Source organism: Crinia signifera, chromosome 7 (genome assembly GCF_055691185.1).
Source record: "Crinia signifera chromosome 7, ASM5569118v1, whole genome shotgun sequence".
NCBI classification, from domain to species: Eukaryota; Metazoa; Chordata; class Amphibia; order Anura; family Myobatrachidae; genus Crinia; species Crinia signifera.
The window spans coordinates 13919012-13943967 of record NC_139223.1 but is presented as its reverse complement, the minus strand read 5'-3'; the positions used below and the strand labels follow the sequence as shown (position 1 = coordinate 13943967).

The 24956-nt window shown below is 50.7% G+C and overlaps 1 protein-coding gene across 1 annotated transcript; it reads right to left on the bottom strand.

Annotated features, from left to right (window-relative positions):
* Positions 1–2633: 2633 nt before the first annotated feature.
* On the bottom strand, positions 2634–18580 carry LOC146021073 (serine protease 53-like). Its single transcript, XM_083154875.1, is given in 15 exon segments — positions 2634–2770; positions 4684–5152; positions 5448–5596; positions 6316–6584; positions 6670–6832; positions 8066–8309; positions 9146–9306; positions 9493–9755; positions 10163–10313; positions 11435–11678; positions 11762–11928; positions 15190–15478; positions 17437–17606; positions 18256–18282; positions 18490–18580. Coding segments are annotated over 15 exon segments (2994 nt in total).
* Positions 18581–24956: the final 6376 nt, after the last annotated feature.

The window sequence follows — 24956 nt, the reverse complement described above, 5'->3', positions numbered from 1 at the left end:
GCATAGCAGATTGTAGCACTGTGGGGGCATAGCAGTTTGTGGCACTGTGGGGGCATAGCAGTTTGTGGCACTGTGGGGGCATAGCAGTTTGTGGCACTGTGGGGGCATAGCAGTTTGTGGCACTGTGGGGGCATAGCAGTTTGAGGCACTGTGGGGGCATACCAGCTTTTTGGCACTGTGGGGGCATACCAGCTTTTTGGCACTGTGGGGGCATAGCAGTTTGTGGCACCGTGTGGCATACCCATCACCGTGGGGGCATACCTGGCACCGTGGGAGCATATGTGTATCTGGCACTATTGGGGGCATATGTATATATGGCACTGCACTATTGGAGGCATATGTGTATCACACCCACCCAAGGGGTCCAAATAGACCATGCCCCTTTTTTGGCATGCGCGTCGAAGGCGCGCACATGTTGTTGGCTCTTTAGCTTGACTACAGATATTTTTCGGCTCTTTGCCTCTGACCGGTTGGCCACCCCTGACCTAGTGGTTGATATGGCGTAATTCATATCTTTTTACACCCATATGTTGTACAAAGTTCTCCGAGAAATAGTGAATCAAATGCTGGGCCCTGATCAGTAAGTACTTGCTCTGGGAACCCGTAAAGACGGATAAAGTTCCTTATGAATGTGTCAGCTGTGGCTTTAACGGTCAGGTCCCTGACTGGCACAGTCACCATAAACTTTGAGTAGTGTCTACTATCACCAAAACATATTGATAGCCCGAACGGCTTGGCCGCAGTTTGACCTGATCCAACGTCACAATGGAAAGTTACTTGGAATGGGTTGTAATGCTGCCTTTTTACTTGGTTGCACATTTTTATTGACTGTGCAAGCAGAACACTTTTCAGTCCGTCTTTCAACATCCATGTGCAGTCTTACCCCATCTGTCTGTACCACTTCCGTCCCCTCGGGGAGGGTGTCAAGCTCCTGATCCGCTGTTCTGTTTCCCCTAACAAAAGGTTGCCTGTGGGAGAATGGCGGTGGACTTCTGCACTGGATGAGTCTCTGCGGAGGGAACACTTCTTCCACTCTCTCCCCTTTACTTGCTTGATATTAACGGCCGTAATTAAACATCTTTGATTGAAGAGATGAGCTTGTCCTATCTCGATCTCAGCCTCCCAGTATCTGCATTACTCAATACGTTGTCCATTACTGGCTAACAGATTCAACCCGGCCGATGGTGTGGCTATGATACTTTTTTACCTCCAATGTTTAATGAACTCATCCAGGGCCGGATTATAATGGAGGCACAAGGGGTCAGTGCCCCTGGGCCCCCTCTAGCTAGGGGCCCCATGTGGTTGGCATGTATTTTTCAAAAAAAAAAAATTATTTTTTTAGCTAAAGGTTTTGTGCATGGGAGTGGGGTAGTTGACTAATGACACTTTGCACCAGAGGGCAGAGGCTGAGAGGTTTGGGCTGAGCTCTGATTGGTGGAGCTCATTACATGCTTCTCAGGCCCATGGAGAACAGCAGCAGCTTAGTCATGGGAGGGTTTTTAATCAGAGGCAGCACTAGGACTGTGAGGTCTCCTACAGAGTAAGGTGCAGAGGGACAAACACAGGGTTTTCATGTGGTATGTATGTATGTATGTATGTATGTATGTATGTATGTGTGTGTGTGTGTGTGTGTGTGTGTGTGTATATATTTATATCCCCTGCAGTTACCCATTGACCAGGTTTATTCTGCCTTTACTCTGTGTTTTGACAGTGTAATATTCTCCCATGCAGTTTGCGGCCAGTAATGACAAGTGCAAGGGGGCCCCCCTGTCTAAAGTACCCCGGGCCCCCTGAAGGCTTAATCTGGCACTGAACTCATCCCATCGAATCGTAGTCACTTGTGACCCGGTATCCAACAATGCTGGTATTCTGACTCCATTCACTATGATTTCAATGGTAGGGCAACACCCAATGAATTTTGGTATCCATTCTTGCGATGTGGGACATTCTACTGAAGATTCTCCCGATGGTTGGTCCCAGACCTCGGGAGTTCATTTAAATGTTCCGTACTACGGCAATGTCGCTCAATATGCCCGCTCCTTTGGCAACGCCTGCAGATGGGTCTTCCTTGTTCATCAAATTTTTCTGAAGGAAGTCGGCGGGAGCTCCATGAAGCGTTTCTCCCATCATTTCAATAATGGGGTTCTCTCTCCATCTGCCAGGGTCTCTGTAATGTCTGCGTCTCTTTTAAGGTTCTCAATTCTCGACAAAGATCAGTCATTCCTTGTGTCAATTCAGCAATTTGCCCTTTCATTTCTTCGATGGGGTCTTTAGAGGCAGCGGATTGAATTTGCTGAAAAACAGGTGTGTTTGCGGTTCCTTTTATGGGTTTATCGCCTAAAACCTTTACTTTTACCTTTGCATCGAACACTTTTGCTAACTTGTTCAATATGTCTGTTGCCGATTTCTTTTGACTTTCCGTCCATGACTTCACTTCTCTTTTCGCAAATCCCTTCATTTGAGCTAATAGTATCTCTACTTGTTGATTTTCATTTAATTCATATACCTGGAACATGGTTTCAATTTGTTCCCTAAAGTCGTGGAGCACATTGGTTTCAGTCATTCTACTATCTTCAGTATAAGGGGGAAGCCATGGCGCACCGAAGTAATAGGGCTTGGTTATCACTGCCGGTTTACGTCGCCGTTGAACTTATTCTATCCGCTGCATCTCCTTGGTTGCCAAGCAGATCTTCTTGTCTCTCCGGACTATCGTCTTGAGACATTTTGAGTGACGCTAGCTTGGGTTTTCTCCGCTTTTGATGTACATATCCTGTTCGTCAGACGCCAAATGTGAAATCTATCACAGGTAAGTATCTGCTCTGGTTAGTCGGTTTCTATGTCCCTAGGACAGGTGTTCCATATTTCACGTGAAGATGATTCTTTCAAAATAGTAAACAATTTATTATTCAGGAACAGATACCATCAATATGCATAGAACATTCAATATGTGCATCAAATAAAGCTACAATCACAATTCATTTTTTATTATACAGGAACTGAAGTTCGATGCAGACCTCTGACCATTATTCACGAACTGTTTCCTTAGAAATAGAAGATTAAGCAACCCTACCTTTCCTTCCTAAACCAATAAATAGATTATTAACATACAAATATTACATTCAATTTTCAAATAGATATATGACTTTGCTTAAGTACGTTGAATAATATTTATGGCTACTATTATTGCACAATAATATACACTTTTAGAGCATACACTATAGTATATACCTTAAGCAGTCAGTAAGAAGCGCTTCTGTGTTTGTTTTCAGAGTCCCAGGGTGCACCGTTTCACTGTTCCTAATGAGGTTTCTATGGGGGATGCGAAGCTGCCCGATGTATCAACATCGGGCAGCCCGGCATCGCAGCCCATGGCTATCGCCATTCTAATGTGGCGATAGCCCGTTGTAGTCTATGGCTACATATCGCATTGCCCGAGCGGCAGTGCGGTCAGCGGTGTCGCAGGGGGGTCAGCGCATAACCGTGCATGCACAGACCCCCCGGTCTCCGGGTCAGGGCTTCGCAGGGAAGGGCTCCTTTCGGAGCCCTGTCCCTGCACCTAGCAGAATAATACATTTAGGTGATGTGATCGCATTTTACAATGCGATCCTGGGCGGTAATATTCCGCCCAGATCGCATTGTAAATGCGATCAATGATAAATGGGGGCCAAAGACTGCGGGCTGGCTTTGTAATGTCTGTCACTCTCCCTCAGTGACTCCTCTCTCTATGCATAAGCTGCCTGTGTAGGGGCTGTGCTATGTATTTTGTGGGAGGCTGGCCTGAGGAGGTGTTACATTACATAAGGGGCTGGAGTACCACTCCCTGCGTCCCTCTCTCCTTTTGGACTGCTGCTGGGCTCAACTCCTACTCACCGCCCCTCTCCACAGAGACTCTCCATCTTCCCCTCACAGACTGCACTGCCCAACTGTAGCTCACTCTCAACTGTCATCTCCTGACACTGGTCATGTGACCAACTCCTGACCTCTTAAACAGTTGCAGAGGCTGCTGGGAATTGTTCATCACTATAGCATGCTTCATCATGACACCCAGTACATTGTATAGCAGGTTATTACAGTATCGCATTCTGTAATGGCCAGCATTACAGAGGGACCAGTAGGTAAGTGTTCCAAAATGCTGGGTTATATATGAGTAGAATACTATTGTTGGATATATCATTCCACTGCGGATCACAACGATATATCATTCACATTGCAGAGAGGGAAATTATCATGGAGTAATTGGGGAGTTAACTCTATGGTGATGGAGATAACATGCAGCATGTACCGATACATCGTACAATAGTACATGGGATCATTAAGAGTGTACAGTGAATCGCCGCGTCCTATATAAAACATATACTGTACATAGATGAACACATATACATCCATGGTAAAGATCATACAAGAAATATACTCTTTCCCTGGAAAGCAGAGTTGTATCTAAACATTTACAGCAATGACCAAAGTTTGGGGTATCCACAGCACCTCTGATTATAACATGAACACCCCATTAACAACAATTTATAATTGTACAAGTTGCACCAACAACTGGGCTGGGGCAGTAGACGGCCAGATGTATGGATACCCACGGTCAGCAAAGCCCAAGGCACAGGGCAGATAGGAAGCTGTGGAGCAGCCAGCTCCAACTAAAGGACCATGCTGCGGACCCCGTTACCGGCTTCGTACCCGTAGAACCAGGATTTTGTGTTGACGCTTTAGAAGAAGAGGTTGAGCCGGTGGTCTGTGGAGCAGTCGTTGTGCCCTCTGCACAGGTTACTCCATTGTGGTCCACACAGGAATGACCTGCCTTGGTGGTGAGGTTGTGATCCCCTCCAGGTTGGGCATTGCTGGTCTGCTGTGTAGTACTGGTACTGGGTGGAGTTATGGCTGTGCTGTTCTGCAGGGGTGTGCCCACTGTTGTAGTGCCAGTGGTCATTGTGCCATTGTGACCTGCATCTGGGATGGTCTTGTTGTCCTGCACATTGAGATCACTTATGGGAACCACCTGTCTGATCCAGGACATTGTGGGTAGGACCGCTGTGAAGTTCCCCGGGCATTCGTTCCTCACGGGCGGGGACTTCTGGCTGCCAACACCAAACACGAACCAGGGGCCTCCGGGGCGTGTCTGACATACAAGGGGGGCACTGGAGTCAAACTGGGGGAAAATGGAGAGAGGGGATAATGGTGAAAAGAGGAGGAACTGGAATCTGGGGACATGTCATGTGCAGGCCAACCAGGCAGAAGATGAGCAAGGAATTAAATCCTAGCAAAACCTGATTATAAGTCAGACTGCTTAGCATGATGCTGCCTGTACCCAACTCCTATAGATGACAAAATGGCGAGCAAGGCCCTCCTACCTCTAGGTCTGTTCTTCATCTCACCAGTAATACAATGTTGTTTTGTGCCCTATAAAGAATGTAGGTAATAATAATAATATTAATAATACATACCAAGCATGAAAACTTGTTGTCACTTTTACCGGCCACACAAAGATCCTCCTTCCTGCTGCTCCCTGTAACGTTTCCTTGACCACCACAATTTTTTCCATCCAGCAGAGAGACCTCCAGATGCCTCAGCGGAGGAAGGAAGGAGATGCTGTCTGCATGATCAAAGCACAAACATGGAGTCAGAGGACTGTAAGGGCATCATCTGATCATACTGGGGACATATACCTACAGGAACCCCATCTACATACTCAGAGCACACACACACACACGGGTTCAGGATGGAAGTCAAACACCAAGGCGGTTGGGGTTGAGTCACCAATTTTTCCATGGCTGGACACTATGCTTTACCGTTCAGGTCCACTGGTCTATTCTCAAGACCAGGCACCAGGGCCACCAGGACATAATTACTGGGCAGTATAGGTTTACTTGTGGTTCAAAGTCTAATGATGAGATGATACATACCATACAGCAATCCAGTAAAGAATAGCTGGATACAGATTTGAGTTTGGGGCAGATGGCTGACAGAATAGTAAGGTGAGAAGCTGAGGTCAGGGCCGGTGGCATACAATCATAAAGGGGAATGGAAAAAAGTCAGGGCAGACAGCAGACAAGAACAACTGGTAAATAAGCATAGTCGGGGTGGAAGGCAGTCATATTGCTACAAATAGGGTCTGTAAGATAATGTAAGAAGTACAGAACAAGGCATATAAATGAGTGAGATCTACTGGCTGTCTGACCGAATCAGGGACTAGAGTGTACATTTACTAAAGCTTCCAAAAAATAAAATGAGGTGAATTTGCCCATAGTAACCAATCAGATTCTCTCTATCATTTCCAAGGATGCAAATGGAGATTAGTGTCCCGCGTCCTACCTGAGGGGTACAGTCTCCCCCATCCACTGACCCAACACCCGGTGGCAGGAGGCAAGGCCTGGTCAGGGGGGAGGCAGATGGGCATGACGTAGTCACTGAATGTGATGCCATAGTACATCTCCACCAGTGCCAGGTCGGTCTCTCCGGTCTTTGTCTTATAGTCAGGGTGGTACACCACTCTCTTGATGGTACGAGTCACCTCCCGGGGGTTTGTCCCGTACTGGAGCTGCCGGCTTAGTAAAACTGTGTAATCTCTGATGGACGTGAATCTGCAGATGAGAGAGACGTAGGTTGGGTGATTTCTGGGAAGACAGACACCCTGGGAGACGCCTGTTGGCTCTCTGTGAGTCATACCTGGGTATACAGTGCGCTGCCGTGAGGAACCAGGTTTCAGTGATCAGGACCCCGGAACAGATGTGAGTGTCATACAGCTGCAAACCGACCTGCCATGGCCATGTCGTCTCTGTAGCATCACCAAAGGTTTCGGATTCTGGAGACGTGACTGAGCGCCCACAACCTGCCACACACAGACCACCTACTTATCTCTGGATCATGGACACTGGGAGATGGGTGCAAGAACAAATCCTATCCAACTGATTGGCTATACTGGTAGATAAGGAAAGGAAGATGTCCTAGACCAGGGGTGGCCAAACTGGTCCTCGTGATCTACCTGGGTCACGTTTCCCAGACCACCTAGCTGGTGCACATGTGCAGTCATTACTAACTCACATTACCCAGATCACCTAGTTGGTGCACAGGTGCAGTCATTACTAACCGTCACATTACCCAGATCACCTAGCTGGTGCACAGGTGCAGTCGTTACTAACTGTCACATTTCCCAGACCACCTAGATGGTACACAGGTGCAGTCATTACTGTCACATTACCCAGATCACCTAGCTGGTGCACAGGTGTAGTCATTACTGTCACATTTCCCAGATCACCTAGATGGTGCACAGGTGCAGTCATTACTGTCACATTACCCAGATCACCTAGCTGGTGCACAAGTGCAATCATTACTATCTGTCACATTTCCCAGACCACCAAAGCAACCAAGCAATCTCAATAAAAATAAATAAATACAAGTCACCTTAGATCAGTGGTAGCCAACTCCAGTCCTCGAGAGCTACCAACAGTTCCCATTTTCACCTCACAGGTACACAGGTGCACTCATTACTGACTGACACATTTTCAAAGATCCACAGGTGGAGCTTAATACTTCACTTGTGATTCTGTGAGGAGATCTGGAAAACATGCTCTGTTGGTAGCTCTGGAGTACTGGAGTTGGCTACCCCAGCCTTAGATAAAGGAGATGCGTCTGTTCCCACCCACAGAAACGTTCCACAGCCAGCCAATTGGATACGGTTTTCATCCAAGCAACGCGTTTCATGTTTTTTTATTTTTATTATTGTCTTATGCATTCTATCGTGCTAGTAGTTAATATATAAATGATATAAGTACACAGCTTCCTATACCGCTACCATTAAACTTGTATTTCCTGATGCCCAGTGGGGGGTAGTACCCATGAAATGCATTGCTCAGATAACACAAGGTTTCTGTCTGTGATAGGTTCCATAGTGAAAAGAAGTCTCCTTACTGTCTGGTTCAGTTATTCCACTGATTGCTCAGGAGATGAGATTTGCAATAATAATAGACATTGGGCTGGTTCCAGTTACTGGACAGCACTGGGACCACTAACACGGTCCAATGCCAACCCTTACGCATTTCACATAGGTTACCCCAGAATCTACCTCTTGGAATGTTGTATGAGCATCTATCCGAGTCCATCTCCTCAGCAGGAGGGTTATATAGCTGTGGCAAGAAGTAAGCATTCCGTGTCTCCCTGGATATCCAGTCCTCATACTTGGCCAGCTGAGTGTACACTCCCGGGAGTGCTGTGTCTGCCTTCCGCTCACACTCTCCTCCAAAGCTTTGTACACCAATCAGGAACCAGGTCCCATTCTCCTTACATGCTAGGATTCCACCGAAATCATTCTGCAAAAGAACAGCCATGACAAAAGGACTAGGACAGGTGAGAGGGCGGGTTTCTGTAACTATCGGCAACTGGGCAATGCCACCCTGGGCACAGTCATAAACAGAGTACAGCCTGAGATATATACCCAGCCCAGAGCCCAGTCCATAACAGTCTCTCATTCATTATGATTGCCTCAGTATAGGGAAGATGTATCAAAGCTTGGCAGCTTTCAAACACAAATGACAGGAGCTGATTGGTTGGTACTTTATCTCTCTCCACGCTATCGCTCTGTCTTTCTTTCTGAGGTTTCAAACATCTCCCCTGTACCATTTTGCCCTTGAAAATGCCTGTCTGATGTTTATGTACGGTATGGTTTGTAAATACCGGTATACTTCTCCTTGTACGGTGCTGCAGACATTGGCACCACCTTATAATTAATATTAATTAGGCTGTCATTCATAATCACGGTCTGCATAAGTTACATGCTTTAGCTAAGTGTAAGCCAATTAGGCAATTATATATATACACAGGTCCATCCCCTATACTCAGTGAATGTCGCCATGTTCTTGGACAGGAACCAATTCAGTGCAGCTCGGCCAATAAACAAAAACATAAACAAAAACAACATTGGGGATGGCCATCGACCACCAGCGATTACAAATCTTTGATGATTGATGGTCGATATAAAATTGTTTTGCCATTGATAGCAAGAAACCAATGGTTCTCCACCATTGATGGTTGAGGAGCACATTCCTCCTGCAATGACATACTCCTGCCACTACAGGGGGGATGTAGAGAAGATAACACCATTGTACTAAGTTAGGACTACACAGTCTTCACCCACAGGGTCACTCACCAGACAACGAGTATCATTGCCCCCCACTTTGGCCGCACATATCATGCCAGGCAATATAGATATGCTGTGGTTGGTGGATCTCGGTCGGCTGTAGATGCAGTTGCATTGGTTTGGACCAATAAGCTCCATCTTCACCCCTCGGGAAGGTCCCATGCGGCCATCTGAAGACAGAACATAAGTGTAGATAGATAAATATTTTCCATATTCAGCTGTAATCTCTGGAGGTAAATGGGTCAAAGAACATTTTGAAGACCCCAGAGTGGCTGTTTCCAGATCTATGTAACTCCAGGTCATTACACGGTGACCTAATGAGTTTTTCTGAGGAATTAGAGGCCTGGGTTACTTACCCGGTAGCATGCCGCCCCCAACAGTTTGCCAACAGGAAGCTGCATATGGCATGCGGTGGGAAGAATCTGGCAGGCATATTGGTTGGACGTATGGCCCCAATGGTGCGGGGTTGGATAGCTGAATGAGAGCAACATTATTCCCATCTTCAGAAGAGATGTAAGAGCCATGAATACTGATCCTCTGCACAGTGAGGTTCTGCATCGCTGGCGTCCCGGTAGCGACTGATACAGACCAGTCCATTGGAGACTCTGATGAATCAGGGCTGCATGTATGAGAGAGAGACAAGGAACCTGGGTCAGCAGAGCCCGGAACCCCCCATGGTTGACAGACATGGACAACACATCTGTTCCTTACAGCAATTTCGGAGCCTTCATGTCTCCCTCATTTCTGTCACCTGTTTCCTATTTTCCTTTTCTTCTCCGTTACTCTATCATCCCTTCCTCTTTACCCCATCCATTTTGCTCAGCACTTACTGTATTCTTTGCCAGCTCACATACAGGGCCATAGAGAGTTTGGCTGGGCCCAGGTACTGTTTTTGGGGGCAAAGTCAGGCGTGTGGACACTGTTCACTTAAATCTTCCCCCTGATCTCTCTGACAGGTTTCCATCACTTTCCACATCACTTCTTCAGCAGTTTGGTTCCTCTACATCTTTATACATATCACCTTACCTTACGAAGCATTCTGCAGATGTTATCACCCAGGTGGCTGAGATAAGGGCCCCTCCGCATGCCCTGTGCCCATCTCTCCAGAGGTCCACTTGCCATAGCCAAGGCCCAGGACTACTTGTACCAGAAACATCTGCTTCTGAGATTCCACATACTTGGGAAACATAACGGAAGATGGCATGTCTGTTATTCCCATGGGATACAGACTTTGGCTTAATTACATGCATAAGGTCAACAGGCAATAGCGCGACCACTAGTGGTCAACAGTCAATAGGTCAACCACTATTGCTCAACAGTTAATAGGTCAACCACTCTTGGTCAACAGTCAATAGGTCAACTAATATTGGTCAACAATCAATAGGTCAACCACTATTGCTCAACAGTCAATAGGTCAACCACTCTTGGTCAACAGTCAATAGGTCAACCAATATTGGTCAACAGTTAATAGGTCAACCACTATTGGTCAACAGTCAATAGGTCAACCACTCCTGGTCAACAGTCAATAAGTCAACTAATATTGGTCAACAGTCAATAGGTCAACCACTCTTGGTTAACAGTCATTAGGTCAATCACTATTGGTCAACAATCATTAGGTCAACCATTATTGGTCAACAGGCAATAGGTCAACCACTATTGGTCAACAAACAATTGGTCAATCCCTATTGGCTGACATGCATTAGTTTGGCATGGACAATAGGTTGAGACAAGCAAAAGTTGATATAATCATGATAGACTCATGAGAACACAGTGAGGTACCTGCGAGGAGATGCGGTATACGAATTGGGAAACCACATGATCAAATCTACAAATTTAAACCCAGAAAAGTTAAAAACTATTGTTAACCTTTTTATGTGTTGACTATTTTCCTGTAAACCTTTTGTTTGTGTTGACCTTTTCCGCATTTTGACCTTGTGCATGTTGACATTTTGTGGTCGATCTAGACACTGTCCTCCGAATTATTGTGTAATTTCTACAGTTCATAACAAAAGTAATAATAATCATGGCCGTTGGCGTTATAACGCTCGCAGATGTCACCGCACCTATTGGCTATCCGCTAGTAATGAGTCATATATTGTCCTCCTGGTATATATATTGGTCGTGTATCACATGCCTGTATCGCTATAGAGTGCAAGCTAATGAGCAGGGCCTCCCTGCCTCTCCATTATCACCCAGTCCCATTACATTACTGTTCTGTTCCCAATGCCCTCTGGCATACGCTGGTGTTATATAAGTAACCTTGAGGATTTTCTGAGAATCTCCGGTGCCGGACGTTACCTGAGGTCTGATTACTGAGAAGGTCACTACAGGTGTCGTTGTCCACATCGTCAGTGACGACTATAGTCTGGGGGGAAAAGGCTGCTGTAGAGTCCGTCCAGTGGCTGATCCAATCCTGGTAAGAGGACACAGCAGTGAGGATAGTGGGACTGTCCTTAAGATGACACCCTTGGGAAAAACTGATGGCTCCAGCAAGGAACCAGGTTCCATTTTCATTGCAAACCACAGGGCCGCCAGAGTCTCCCTAAAATGAGATACAATGGTCATAAACAAAGGACAGAACCCCCCAACTAAATAGTCACTAATGTCACAGGTAAACATACGCACCACACAGGGGCCCTCCTTCCCTTCCCTCTCTGTTATGCACAACATGCCAGGTTTAGCAGGATTGGACTGTTCTGGCCGACTGTGAGTATTGTAGATGCAGTTACATGTTCTCCAGCCAATTAGTGTCTGGGCCACTTTCTCCAGGTACCTTTCACTGTCCAAGGGCACTAAAAGAGGGAGACGCGGTAATAGCAGGACACTGAGAGAGGGAGACGTGGTAACAGAAGGGCACTGAGAGAGGGAGATGTGGTAACAGAAGGGCACTGAGAGAGGGAGACGTGGTAACAGGAGGGCACTGAGATGGAGATGCAGTAACAATAGGGCACTGAGAGAGCGAGACAAAGTGAAAGCAGGGCACTGAGAGAGGGAGACGTGGTAACAGCAGGGCACTGAGAGAGGGAGACGTGGTAACACCAGGGCACTGAGAGAGGGAGATGCAGTAATAAAAGGGCACTGAGAGAGAGAGATAGACATGGTAACAGAAGGGGACTAGGAGAGGGAAATGCGGTAACAGGAGGGCACTAAGAGAGCGAGACAAAGTAACAGCAGGACACTGAGAGAGGGAGATGTGGTAACAGCAGGGCACTAAGAGAGGGAGACACAGTAACAGCAGGGCACTGAGAGAGGGAGATGTGGTAACAGCAGGGCACTAAGAGAGGGAGACAGAGTAACAGCAGGGCACTGAGAGAGGGAGACGTGGTAACAGAAGGGCACTAAGAGAGCGAGACAAAGTAACAGCAGGACACTGAGAGAGGGAGACAGAGTAACAGCAGGGCACTGAGAGAGGGAGACGTGGTAACAGCAGGGCACTAAGAGAGGGAGACAGAGTAACAGCAGGGCACTGAGAGAGGGAGACGTGGTAACAGAAGGGCACTGAGAGAGGGAGAAGCGGTAACACCAGGGCAATGAGAGAGGGAGATGCAGTAATAATAGGGCACTGAGAGAGCGAGACGTGGTAACAGCAGGGCACTGAGAGAGGGAGACGTGGTAACAGCAGGGCACTGAGAGAGGGAGATGCAGTAATAAAAGGGCACTGAGAGAGAGAGACGTGGTAACAGAAGGGCCCTGGGAGAGGGAAATGCGGTAACAGGAGGACACTGAGAGAGGGAGAAGCAGTAAAACCAGGGCACTGAGAGAGGGAGACATGGTAACAGGAGGGAGCTAGGAGAGGGAGACGCGGTAACAGGAGGGCACTGAGAGAGGGAGATGCAGTAACAAAGCCACTGAGGGAGAGAGACGTGTTAACAGGAGGGCACTGGGAAGAGGGGGACGTGGTAACAGGAGGGCGCTGGGAGAGGGAAATGCCATAATAGGAGGGCATTGAGAGAGAAACATGGTAACAGGAGGGCACTGAGAGGGTGATCCAGTAACAAAGGGCACTGAGAGAGGGAGACGCGGTAACACCAGGGCACTGAGAGAGGGAGATGCAGTAATGAAAGGGCACTGAGAGAGGGAGACATGGTAACAGAAGTGCACTAAGAGAGGGAGATGCAGTAAATAGCAGGGCACTGAGAGAGGGTGATCCTGTAACAAAAGGGCACTGAGAGAGGGAGACGTGGTAACAGGAGGGCACTGAGTGGGGCACTAAGAGAGGGAGATGCAGTAACAGCAGAGCACTGAGAATGGGTGAGCCAGTAACAAAAGGGCACTAAGAGAGCAAGACGCAGTAACAGAAGGGCACTGAGAGAGGGAGACGTGGTAACAGGAGGACATTGAAAGAGGGAGATGCAGGAGGGCACTGAGAGAGGGAGACGCGGTAACAGAATGGCACTGAGAAAGGGAGATGCAATAACAGTGGGGCAATGAGAGAGGGAGATGCAGCAATAGCAGGGCACTGAGAGATGGAGACTCAGTAGCAGAAGGGCACAGAGAGGGAGACTCAGTAGCATAAGGGCACTGAGAGAGGGAGATGCAATAACAGCAGGGCACTGAGAGAGGGAGACGTGGTAACAGCAGGGCACTGAGAGAGGGAGATGCAGCAATAGCAGGGCACTGAGAGAGGGAGATGCAGCAATAGAAGGGCACTGAGAGATGGAGATGCAGTAACAGAAGGGGACTGAGAGAGGGAGACGAGGTAACAGAAGGGCACTGAGAGAGGGAAACACAGTAATAGAAGGGTAATGTGAGAGGGAGACGAGGTAACAGAAGGGCACTGAGAGAGGGAGATGCGGTAACAGAATGGTACTGAGAGAGGGAGATGCACTAACAGCAGGGCACTGAGAGAGGGAGATGCGGTAACAGAATGGTACTGAGAGAGGGAGATGCGGTAACAGAATGGTACTGAGAGAGGGAGATGCAGTAACAGCAGGGCACTGAGAGAGGGAGATGCGGTAACAGAATGGTACTGAGAGAGGGAGATGCACTAACAGCAGGGCACTGAGAGAGGGAGATGCGGTAACAGAATGGTACTGAGAGAGGGAGATGCGGTAACAGAATGGTACTGAGAGAGGGAGATGCAGTAACAGCAGGGCACTGAGAGAGGGAGATGCGGTAACAGAATGGTACTGAGAGAGGGAGATGCACTAACAGCAGGGCACTGAGAGAGGGAGATGCAGTAACAGCAGGGCACTGAGAGAGGGAGATGCAGTAACAGCAGGGCACTGAGAGAGGGAGATGCAGCAATAGCAGGGCACTGAGAGATGGAGATGCAGTAACAGAAGGGCACTGAGAGAGGGAGACGAGGTAACAGAAGGGCACTGAGAGAGGGAAACACAGTAATAGAAGGGTAATGAGAGAGGGAGACGAGGTAACAGAAGGGCACTGAGAGAGGGAGATGCGGTAACAGAATGGTACTGAGAGAGGGAGATGCACTAACAGCAGGGCACTGAGAGAGGGAGATGCGGTAACAGAATGGTACTGAGAGAGGGAGATGCAGTAACAGCAGGGCACTGAGAGAGGGAGATGCGGTAACAGAATGGTACTGAGAGAGGGAGATGCACTAACAGCAGGGCACTGAGAGAGGGAGATGCAGTAACAGCAGGGCACTGAGAAAGGGAGATGCAGTAACAGCAGGGCACTGAGAGAGGGAGATGCACTAACAGCAGGGCACTGAGAGAGGGAGATGCAGTAACAGAATGAGAGAGGGAGATGCAGTAACAGCAGAGCACTGAGAGAGGGAGATGCAGTAACAGCAGGGCACTGAAAGAGGGAGACACATTAGCAGAAGGGCACTGAGAGAGGGAGATGCGGTAACAGAAGGGCAGCCAAAACATTTTCAATATACATGTCCATTGATGCATCTGAGAGTAGGCCTGGGGACGCATGTGCAGTGTGACTTAGGTACGAAGTGCAAACACCTCTGAATCAGGTCCAAAGTGTGTGGCGGGGAAGAGCCATATGTAGGAAGAAAAGAAGTGGGATCCTAGAACAGAGGGAACATGGAGGCATCTTTCTCCAGAAGGCTGATACTCTTCTCTTCCTTCACTCACCCCCTTCGGGCACATCCTGGAGGCCGGTGGCATAGCAGGTGCTGCGCAGGTGGAACCGGTGGCCCGCCTCTGGTAGGCAGACAGGGGAGATGAACCGCGTGACGGTGACTGGGTGAGAGAGCTCCACCAGCGCTATGTCATTTCCCCGGAGGTAGTTGGTGTAGTTCTTATGCAGCAAGATTCTGGAAGGCTCCACGGTGATGGCTGAGCTCTCCTCCGGGGTAAACCCCATTCTGGAGAACCCCAGGTGCACTGACCAATTTTTGGGGTCCCTTTTGACAGCTATGGTCTCTGCAGGGGATCTTCATGGGAAAACAACATTGTTACACTGTAGGTCATAAGAAGTTCATAGCACACAGAGATCTTCTACAGGGTCCATGGTGGGAATCTGAACAAAAGGTGGACAGTCAATAGGTCAACCACTCTTGGTCGACACGCAAAAGATCGACACATGAAAAAGTCTACATGCATTAGGTCAACATAGTCAAAGGGTCGACACAAGCAATAGGTCGACATAAGGAAAGGTCAACTTTAAAAAGGTCGATGTGAGGTTTTTATACTTGGTTTTTCATAGTTAATTATTCATGTGGGCATAGCGGGAGAATATAACAGCGTGCCTTGCGCAGCGAGGCACCGTGCCCGGAGTATGGCTTATACAGTGTCCATATTCACATAGACACCAAAGAAAACATGAAAAACTAATCTAAACCTCTTCCATGTCAACCTATTGGTTGTCTCGACCTTTTGCACATGTGACCTAATGCATGTTGACTTTTTTAATGTGTCGACCTTTTGCCTGTAGTTAGTGCTAGGACTAGGCTATAGTTAGTGCTAGGACTAGGCTATAGTTAGTGCTAGGACTAGGCTATAGATAGTGCTAGGACTAGGCTATAGTTAGTGTAAGGACTATGTTATAGTTAGTGCTAGGACTAGGCTATAGTTAGTGTTAGAACTAGGCTATAATTAGCGTTAGAACTAGGCTATAGTTAGTGCTAGGACTAGGCTATAGTTAGTGTTAGAACTAGGCTATAGTTACTGCTATGACTAGGCTATAGTTAGTGTTGGGACTAGGCTATAGTTAGTGTTAGAACTAGGCTATAGTTACTGCTATGACTAGGCTATAGTTAGTGCTAGAACTAGGCTATAGTTAGTGTTAGAACTAGGCTATAGTTAGTGTTAGAACTAGGCTATAATTAGCGTTAGAACTAGGCTATAGTTAGTGCTAGGACTAGGCTATAGTTAGTGTTAGAACTAGGCTATAGTTACTGCTATGACTAGGCTATAGTTAGTGTTGGGACTAGGCTATAGTTAATGTTAGGACTAGGCTATAGTCAGTTCTAGGACTAGGCTATAGTTAGTGCTGGGACTAGGCTATAGTTAGTGCTAGGACTAGGCTATAGTTAGTGTTAGAACTAGGCTATAGTTAGTGCTAGGACTAGGCTATAGTTAGTGCTAGGACTAGGCTATAGTTAGTGCTAGGACTAGGCTATAGTTAGTGCTAGGACTAGGCTATCATTAGTGCTAGGACTAGGCTATAGTTAGAGCTAGGACTAGGCTATAGTTAGAGCTAGGACTAGGCTATAGTTAGTGTTAGGACTAGGCAATTGTTAGTACTAGGACTAGGCTATTGTAAGTGCTAGGACTAGGCTATAGTTAGTGCTGGGACTAGGCTATAGTTACTGCTAGGACTAGGCTATAGTTAGTGTTGGGACTAGGCTATAGTTAGTGCTAGGACTAGGCTATAGTTAGTGCTAGGACTAGGCTATAGTTAGTGTTGGGACTAGGCTATAGTTAGTGCTAGGACTAGGCTATAGTTAGTGCTAGGACAAGGCTATAGTTAGTGCTAGGACAAGGCTATAGTTAGTGTTGGGACTAGGCTATAGTTAGTGCTAGGACTAGGCAATAGTTAGTGCTAGGACTAGGCTATAGTTAGTGTTAGGACTAGGCTATTGTTAGTACTAGGACTAGGCTATTGTTAGTGCTAGGACTAGGCTATAGTTAGTGCTGGGACTAGGCTATAGTTACTGCTAGGACTAGGCTATAGTTAGTGTTAGGACTAGGCTATTGTTAGTACTAGGACTAGGCTATTGTTAGTGCTAGGACTAGGCTATAGTTAGTGCTGGGACTAGGCTATAGTTAGTGCTGGGACTAGGCTATAGTTAGTGCCGGGACTGCATTATACACATCTGACAGATCCATTGTACGGTTCCCCGGTGCCAGCTCAGCCACCACACTGCGCCACTCAACTTACGGGTCAAAGCAGTGGGCAGCCATTAGCACCCACTTGTCGGAGATCAGGGTCCCTCCGCAGAACGGCTTCTTCTTGAAGCTCAGCGTGGCGTGCCACGGCCATTCACCAAGGACCACCTTAGTTCCCCCATATATCCGGACAGAGTGCAGTGCCTGCTTCCCGCACACTACAAGGGCAGACAGAGAAGATAATGTACCACCCGACCTCAGACAGGGCGCAGAGTTACTCCTAGTATTACCGTGGTGTCATGTGTATACTGTATATTGGGGTCATTACTATGTAGTGGGGTGTGTAAGGGGTAACGGACAAGAGCAGGGTTTCTGTAAGGATATAATTACAGTGACGAGGTCACTTTGGCCATAACTAGAAATTAGAGAAATATAAATGTTCCATAGAACATTCCGCCACCAAGTTATATATAAGGCGCCACAGGGTTGTGCAGCGCCGGGCAGTGGTGGGTGCGAGAGGGGGGGCAGGACCCTACCCCAACCACTCCACATAGGCGGGATATATGGACTACTGTCACCCCAGCTAAGCTCCGAGCTTACACACTCTGCTAAATGGGAATTACTGTGTATTGCATTGGTAACATTCAGTGGAAGGTGGTAGTGATATGAGAGAGGCATGTCCAAACTCAGATCTATACAGCAGTGTAGTGTGGGCTACATGCAAAAGCAGACAGTATTTACCCTGCATGCAAAAAACGTATATGTATTTATTCCATTTGCAGAGTGCCAGAGAGAGCTGGATACAAGACTCATATATGAGTATGACAGAAGCCCCCCCCCTTCCCTGCTGCCCCAGGGGGCTCTTACCAGTGGTGGCCGGCACAAGCTGGAGCACTGTGGGAAGAAGAAGAGACACAGGTCAGTACAATGAGGGTTGTGCTGTGTCACTGTCTCTGTAATATCTGCGCGGTCTGTGGCTGCGTAATCTGTGACTCAGGTAATATGACCCAGCCTCACCTGCCGCGGCAGTGATACCTGTGCCTGGGGCCCTCGCAGCGTGTTCCTGCAGTGCACCGTGACGGGGTCATCGTGTCTCATCACCGGTGACAGAGATGTCGGAGTGTCTCTTTACTGTCAGATCTGCAGACAGAATATCCCCGGCTGAGGAATGCAGGAGACACCAATCCGTCATCTCTGTATACCAATAGGCAGCTGCCTAGGGACTGCGGAATCTGGGGGGCACCCCTGTATGACAATGATAAGATGATGAGCTGCCTAGGGACTGCGGAATCTGGGGGGCACCCCTGTATGACAATGATAAGATGATAAGCTGCCTAGGGACTGCGGAATCTGGGGGGCACCCCTGTATGACAATGATAAGATGATGAGCTGCCTAGGGACTGCGGAACCTGGGGGGGCACCCCTGTATGACAATGATAAGATGATGAGCTGCCTAGGGACTGCGGAATCTGGGGGGGCACCCCTGTATGACAATGATAAGATGATGAGCTGCCTAGGGACTGCGGAATCTGGGGGGCACCCCTGTATGACAATGATAAGATGATGAGCTGCCTAGGGACTGCGGAATCTGGGGGGGCACCCCTGTATGACAATGATAAGATGATGAGCTGCCTAGGGACTGCGGAATCTGGGGGGGCACCCCTGTATGACAATGATAAGATGATGAGCTGCCTAGGGACTGCGGAATCTGGGGGGGGGGGGCACCCCTGTATGACAATGATAAGATGATGAGCTGCCTAGGGACTGCGGAATCTGGGGGGCACCCCTGTATGACAATGATAAGATGATGAGCTGCCATGGGACTGCGGAATCTGGGGGGCACCCCTGTATGACAATGATAAGATGATGAGCTGCCATGGGACTGCGGAATCTGGGGGGGCACCCCTGTATGACAATGATAAGATGATGAGCTGCCTAGGGACTGCAGAATCTGGGGGGGGGCACCCCTGTATGACAATGATAAGATGATGAGCTGCCTAGGGACTGCGGAATCTGGGGGGGCACCCCTGTATGACAATGATAAGATGATGAGCTGCCTAGGGACTGCGGAATCTGGGGGGGCACCCCTGTATGACAATGATAAGATGATGAGCTGCCTAGGGACTGCGGAATCTGGGGGGCACCCCTGTATGACAATGATAAGATGATGAGCTGCCATGGGACTGCGGAATCTGGGGGGCACCCCTGTATGACAATGATAAGATGATGAGCTGCCTAGGGACTGCGGAATCTGGGGGGGGGGGCACCCCTGTATGACAATGATAAGATGATGAGCTGCCTAGTGACTGCGGAATCTGGGGGGCACCCCTGTATGACAATGATAAGATGATGAGCTGCCTAGGGACTGCGGAATCTGGGGGGCACCCCTGTATGACAATGATAAGCTGCCTAGGGACTGCGGAATCTGGGGGGGGGGGGCACCCCTGTATGACAATGATAAGATGATGAGCTGCCTAGGGACTGCGGAATCTGGGGGGCACCCCTGATAATGATAAGATGATGGATGACTCCGAGAGAGGGGTCCTTGTAGAACATAATGCACACAGCAGGTGTGGAACTTCTAAGACGCCACCTGCACACGTTCTCCGGAGGTTCCTATAACACTGTGCAGGAGAATATGGCACAGACCATGTATATGAGTGCGCCGTCTACCCATTCTCCCGGAAGTACTGGCATCACTAATGAGTATAATTACCGTACTATCCCTATAAACCTGGACCCCAATGAATTACTCAGGTTCTGTGGCTGGCTTAATTCAAGCCTGCATGTCACCTGGTTTTAATCAGCCCCAGAACCTGTGTAATTCATTTATCAAGTGTCCATGTTTAAAGGGACAGCATGGTAAGCCTACTAATGAGGTACGAGGCGCCAACACCAAAATGGCTGCCACCATTGTCTGCAGGTATCTGGGTCACGTAATACAGTGTAACAACAGAGGGGTGCTGCCAGTTCCCCACATAAATGCATGTGGGGGGTGTATGATTTAGTTAGGGCACAATGGCTTCCTTATGATGGAGGGAAGCAGAGGATTAGGAAGTGGGGAGGGGGAACAAGGTCAGTTCCGGATTTATTCCTGATTCATTAGCAAGACATCCTGGCTGAGGTTATGCCCAGACCCCCGGCAGATGGTGTAATGGTAGCAATAATGGGGCAGCTGACTAGGGAGGTGCAGGGCAATAGTGGGGCAGCTGAGGAGGGAGGTGCGGGGCAATAGTGGGGCAGCTGAGGAGGGAGGTGCGGGGCAATAATGGTGCAGCTGAGGAGGGAGGTGCGGGGCAATAATGGGGCAGCTGAGGAGGGAGGTGCGGGGCAATAATGGTGCAGCTGAGGAGGGAGGTGCGGGGCAATAATGGGGCAGCTGAGGAGGGAGGTGCAGGGCAATAGTGGGGCAGCTGAGGAGGGAGGTGCGGGGCAATAATGGGGCAGTTGAGGAGGGAGGTGCGGGGCAATAATGGGGCAGCTGAGGAGGGAGGTGCGGGGCAATAGTGGGGCAGCTGAGGAGGGAGGTGCGGGGCAATAATGGGGCAGCTGAGGAGGGAGGTGCGGGGCAATAGTGGGGCAGCTGAGGAGGGAGGTGCGGGGCAATAGTGGGGCAGCTGAGGAGGGAGATGCGGGGCAATAATGGGGCAGCTAAGGAGGGAGGTGCGGGGCAATAGTGGGGCAGCTGAGGAGGGCGGTGCGGGGCAATAATGGGGCAGCTGAGGAGGGAGGTGCGGGGCAATAGTGGGGCAGCTGAGGAGGGAGGTGCGGTGCAATATTGGGACAGCTGAGGAGGGAGGACCGGTGCAACATTGGGACAGCTGAGGAGGGAGGTGCGGGGCAATAATGGGGCAGCTGAGGAGGGAGGTGCGGGGCAATAATGGGGCAGCTGAGGAGGGAGGTGCGGGGAAATAATGGGGCAGCTGAGGAGGGAGGTGCGGGACAATAATGGGGCAGCTGAGGAGGGAGGTGCGGGGCAATAGTGGGGCAGCTGAGGAGGAAGGTGCGGGGCAATAATGGGGCAGCTGAGGAGGCAGGTGCGGGGCAATAATGGGACAGCTGAGGAGGGAGGTGCGGGGCAATAGTGGGGCAGCTGAGGAGGGAGGTGCGGGGCAATAATGGGGCAGCTGAGGAGAGAGGTGCGGGGCAATAATGGGACAGCTGAGGAGGGAGGTGCGGGGCAATAATGGGGCAACTAAAGGAGGGAGGTGCGGGGCAATAGTGGGGCAGCTGAGGAGGGAGGTGCGGTGCAATAATGGTGCAGCTGAGGAGGGAGGTGCGGGGCAATAATGGGGCAGCTGAGGAGGGAGGTGCGGGGCAATAGTGGGGCAGCTGAGGAGGGAGGTGCGGGGCAATAGTGGGGCAGCTGAGGAGGGAGGTGCGGTGCAATAATGGGACAGCTGAGGAAGGAAGGTGCGGGGCAATATTGGGACAGCTGAGGAGGGAGGAGCGGTGCAATAATGGGGCAGCTGAGGAGGGAGGAGCGGTGCAATAATGGGGCAGCTGAGGAGGGAGGTGCGGGGCAATAATGGGGCAGCTGAGGAGGGAGGTGCGGGGCAATAATGGGGCAGCTGAGGAGGGAGGAGCGGTGCAATAATGGGACAGCTGAGGAGGGAGGTGCGGGGCAATAATGGGGCAGCTGAGGAGGGAGGTGCGGTGCAATAATGGGACAGCTGAGGAAGGAAGGTGCGGGGCAATATTGGGACAGCTGAGGAGGGAGGAGCGGTGCAATAATGGGGCAGCTGAGGAGGGAGGAGCGGTGCAATAATGGGGCAGCTGAGGAGGGAGGTGCGGGGCAATAATGGGGCAGCTGAGGAGGGAGGTGCGGGGCAATAATGGGGCAGCTGAGGAGGGAGGAGCGGTGCAATAGTGGGGCAGCTGAGGAGGGAGGTGCGGGGCAATAGTGGGGCAGCTGAGGAGGGAGGTGCGGTGCAATAATGGGACAGCTGAGGAAGGAAGGTGCGGGGCAATATTGGGACAGCTGAGGAGGGAGGAGCGGTGCAATAATGGGGCAGCTGAGGAGGGAGGAGCGGTGCAATAATGGGGCAGCTGAGGAGGGAGGTGCGGGGCAATAATGGGGCAGCTGAGGAGGGAGGTGCGGGGCAATAATGGGGCAGCTGAGGAGGGAGGAGCGGTGCAATAATGGGGCAGCTGAGGAGGGAGGTGCAGGGCAATAATGGGGCAGCTGAGGAGGGAGGTGCGGGTCAATAATGGGGCAGCTGAGGAGCGAGGAGCGGTGCAATAATGGGGCAACTGAGGAGGGAGGTGCGGGGCAATAATGGGGCAGCTGAGGAGGGAGGTGCGGGGCAATAATGGGGCAGCTGAGGAGGGAGGTGCGGGCAATAATGGGGCAGCTGAGGAGGGAGGTGCGGGGCAATAATGGTGCAGCTGAGGAGGGAGGTGCGGGGCAATAATAGTGCAGCTGAGGAGGGAGGTGCGGGGCAATATTGGGACAGCTGAGGAGGAAGGATCGGGGCAATATTGCGACAGCTGAGGAGGGAGGTGCGGGGCAATATTGGGACAGCTGAGGAGGGAGGTGCGAGGCAATATTGGGACAGCTGAGGAGGGAGGTGCGGGGCAATATTGGGACAGCTGAGGAGGGAGGTGCGGTGCAATAATGGTGCAGCTGAGGAGGGAGGTGCGGGGCAATAATGGGGCAGCTGAGGAGGGAGGTGCGGGGCAATAGTGGGGCAGCTGAGGAGGGAGGTGCGGGGCAATAGTGGGGCAGCTGAGGAGGGAGGTGCGGTGCAATAATGGGACAGCTGAGGAAGGAAGGTGCGGGGCAATATTGGGACAGCTGAGGAGGGAGGAGCGGTGCAATAATGGGGCAGCTGAGGAGGGAGGAGCGGTGCAATAATGGGGCAGCTGAGGAGGGAGGTGCGGGGCAATAATGGGGCAGCTGAGGAGGGAGGTGCGGGGCAATAATGGGGCAGCTGAGGAGGGAGGAGCGGTGCAATAATGGGACAGCTGAGGAGGGAGGTGCGGGGCAATAATGGGGCAGCTGAGGAGGGAGGTGCGGTGCAATAATGGGACAGCTGAGGAAGGAAGGTGCGGGGCAATATTGGGACAGCTGAGGAGGGAGGAGCGGTGCAATAATGGGGCAGCTGAGGAGGGAGGAGCGGTGCAATAATGGGGCAGCTGAGGAGGGAGGTGCGGGGCAATAATGGGGCAGCTGAGGAGGGAGGTGCGGGGCAATAATGGGGCAGCTGAGGAGGGAGGAGCGGTGCAATAGTGGGGCAGCTGAGGAGGGAGGTGCGGGGCAATAGTGGGGCAGCTGAGGAGGGAGGTGCGGTGCAATAATGGGACAGCTGAGGAAGGAAGGTGCGGGGCAATATTGGGACAGCTGAGGAGGGAGGAGCGGTGCAATAATGGGGCAGCTGAGGAGGGAGGAGCGGTGCAATAATGGGGCAGCTGAGGAGGGAGGTGCGGGGCAATAATGGGGCAGCTGAGGAGGGAGGTGCGGGGCAATAATGGGGCAGCTGAGGAGGGAGGAGCGGTGCAATAATGGGGCAGCTGAGGAGGGAGGTGCAGGGCAATAATGGGGCAGCTGAGGAGGGAGGTGCGGGTCAATAATGGGGCAGCTGAGGAGCGAGGAGCGGTGCAATAATGGGGCAACTGAGGAGGGAGGTGCGGGGCAATAATGGGGCAGCTGAGGAGGGAGGTGCGGGGCAATAATGGGGCAGCTGAGGAGGGAGGTGCGGGCAATAATGGGGCAGCTGAGAAGGGAGGTGCGGGGCAATAATGGTGCAGCTGAGGAGGGAGGTGCGGGGCAATAATAGTGCAGCTGAGGAGGGAGGTGCGGGGCAATATTGGGACAGCTGAGGAGGAAGGAGCGGGGCAATATTGCGACAGCTGAGGAGGGAGGTGCGGGGCAATATTGGGACAGCTGAGGAGGGAGGTGCGAGGCAATATTGGGACAGCTGAGGAGGGAGGTGCGGGGCAATATTGGGACAGCTGAGGAGGGAGGTGCTGGGCAATAATGGGGCAGCTGAGCAGGGTGGAGCGGGGCAATAATGGGGCAGCTGAGGAGAGAGGAGTGGTGCAATAATGGGGCAGCTGAGGAGGGAGGTGCGGGGCAATAATGGGGCAGTTGAGGAGGGTGGTGCGGGGCAATAATGGGGAAGCTGAGGAGGGAGGAGTGGTGCAATAATGGGGCAGCTGAGGATGGAGGTGCGGGGCAATAATGGGGCAGCTGAGGAGGGAGGAGCGGTGCAATAATGGGGCAGCTGAGGAGGGAGGTGCGGGGCAATAATGGTGCAGCTGAGGAGGGAGTTGCGTGGCAATAATTGGGCAGCTGAGGAGGGAGGTGCAGGGCAATAATGGGACAGCTGAGGAGGGAGGTGCAGGGCAATAATGGGGCAGCTGAGGAGGGAGGTGCGGGACAATAATGGGGCAGCTGAGGTGGGAGGAGCGGTGCAGTAATGGGGCAGCTGAGGAGGGAGGTGCGGGGTAATAATGGGGCAGCTGAGGAGGGAGGTGCGGGGCAATAATGGGGCAGCTGAGGAGGGAGGTGCGGGGCAATAATGGGGCAGCTGAGGAGGGAGGTGAGGGGCAACAATGGGACAACT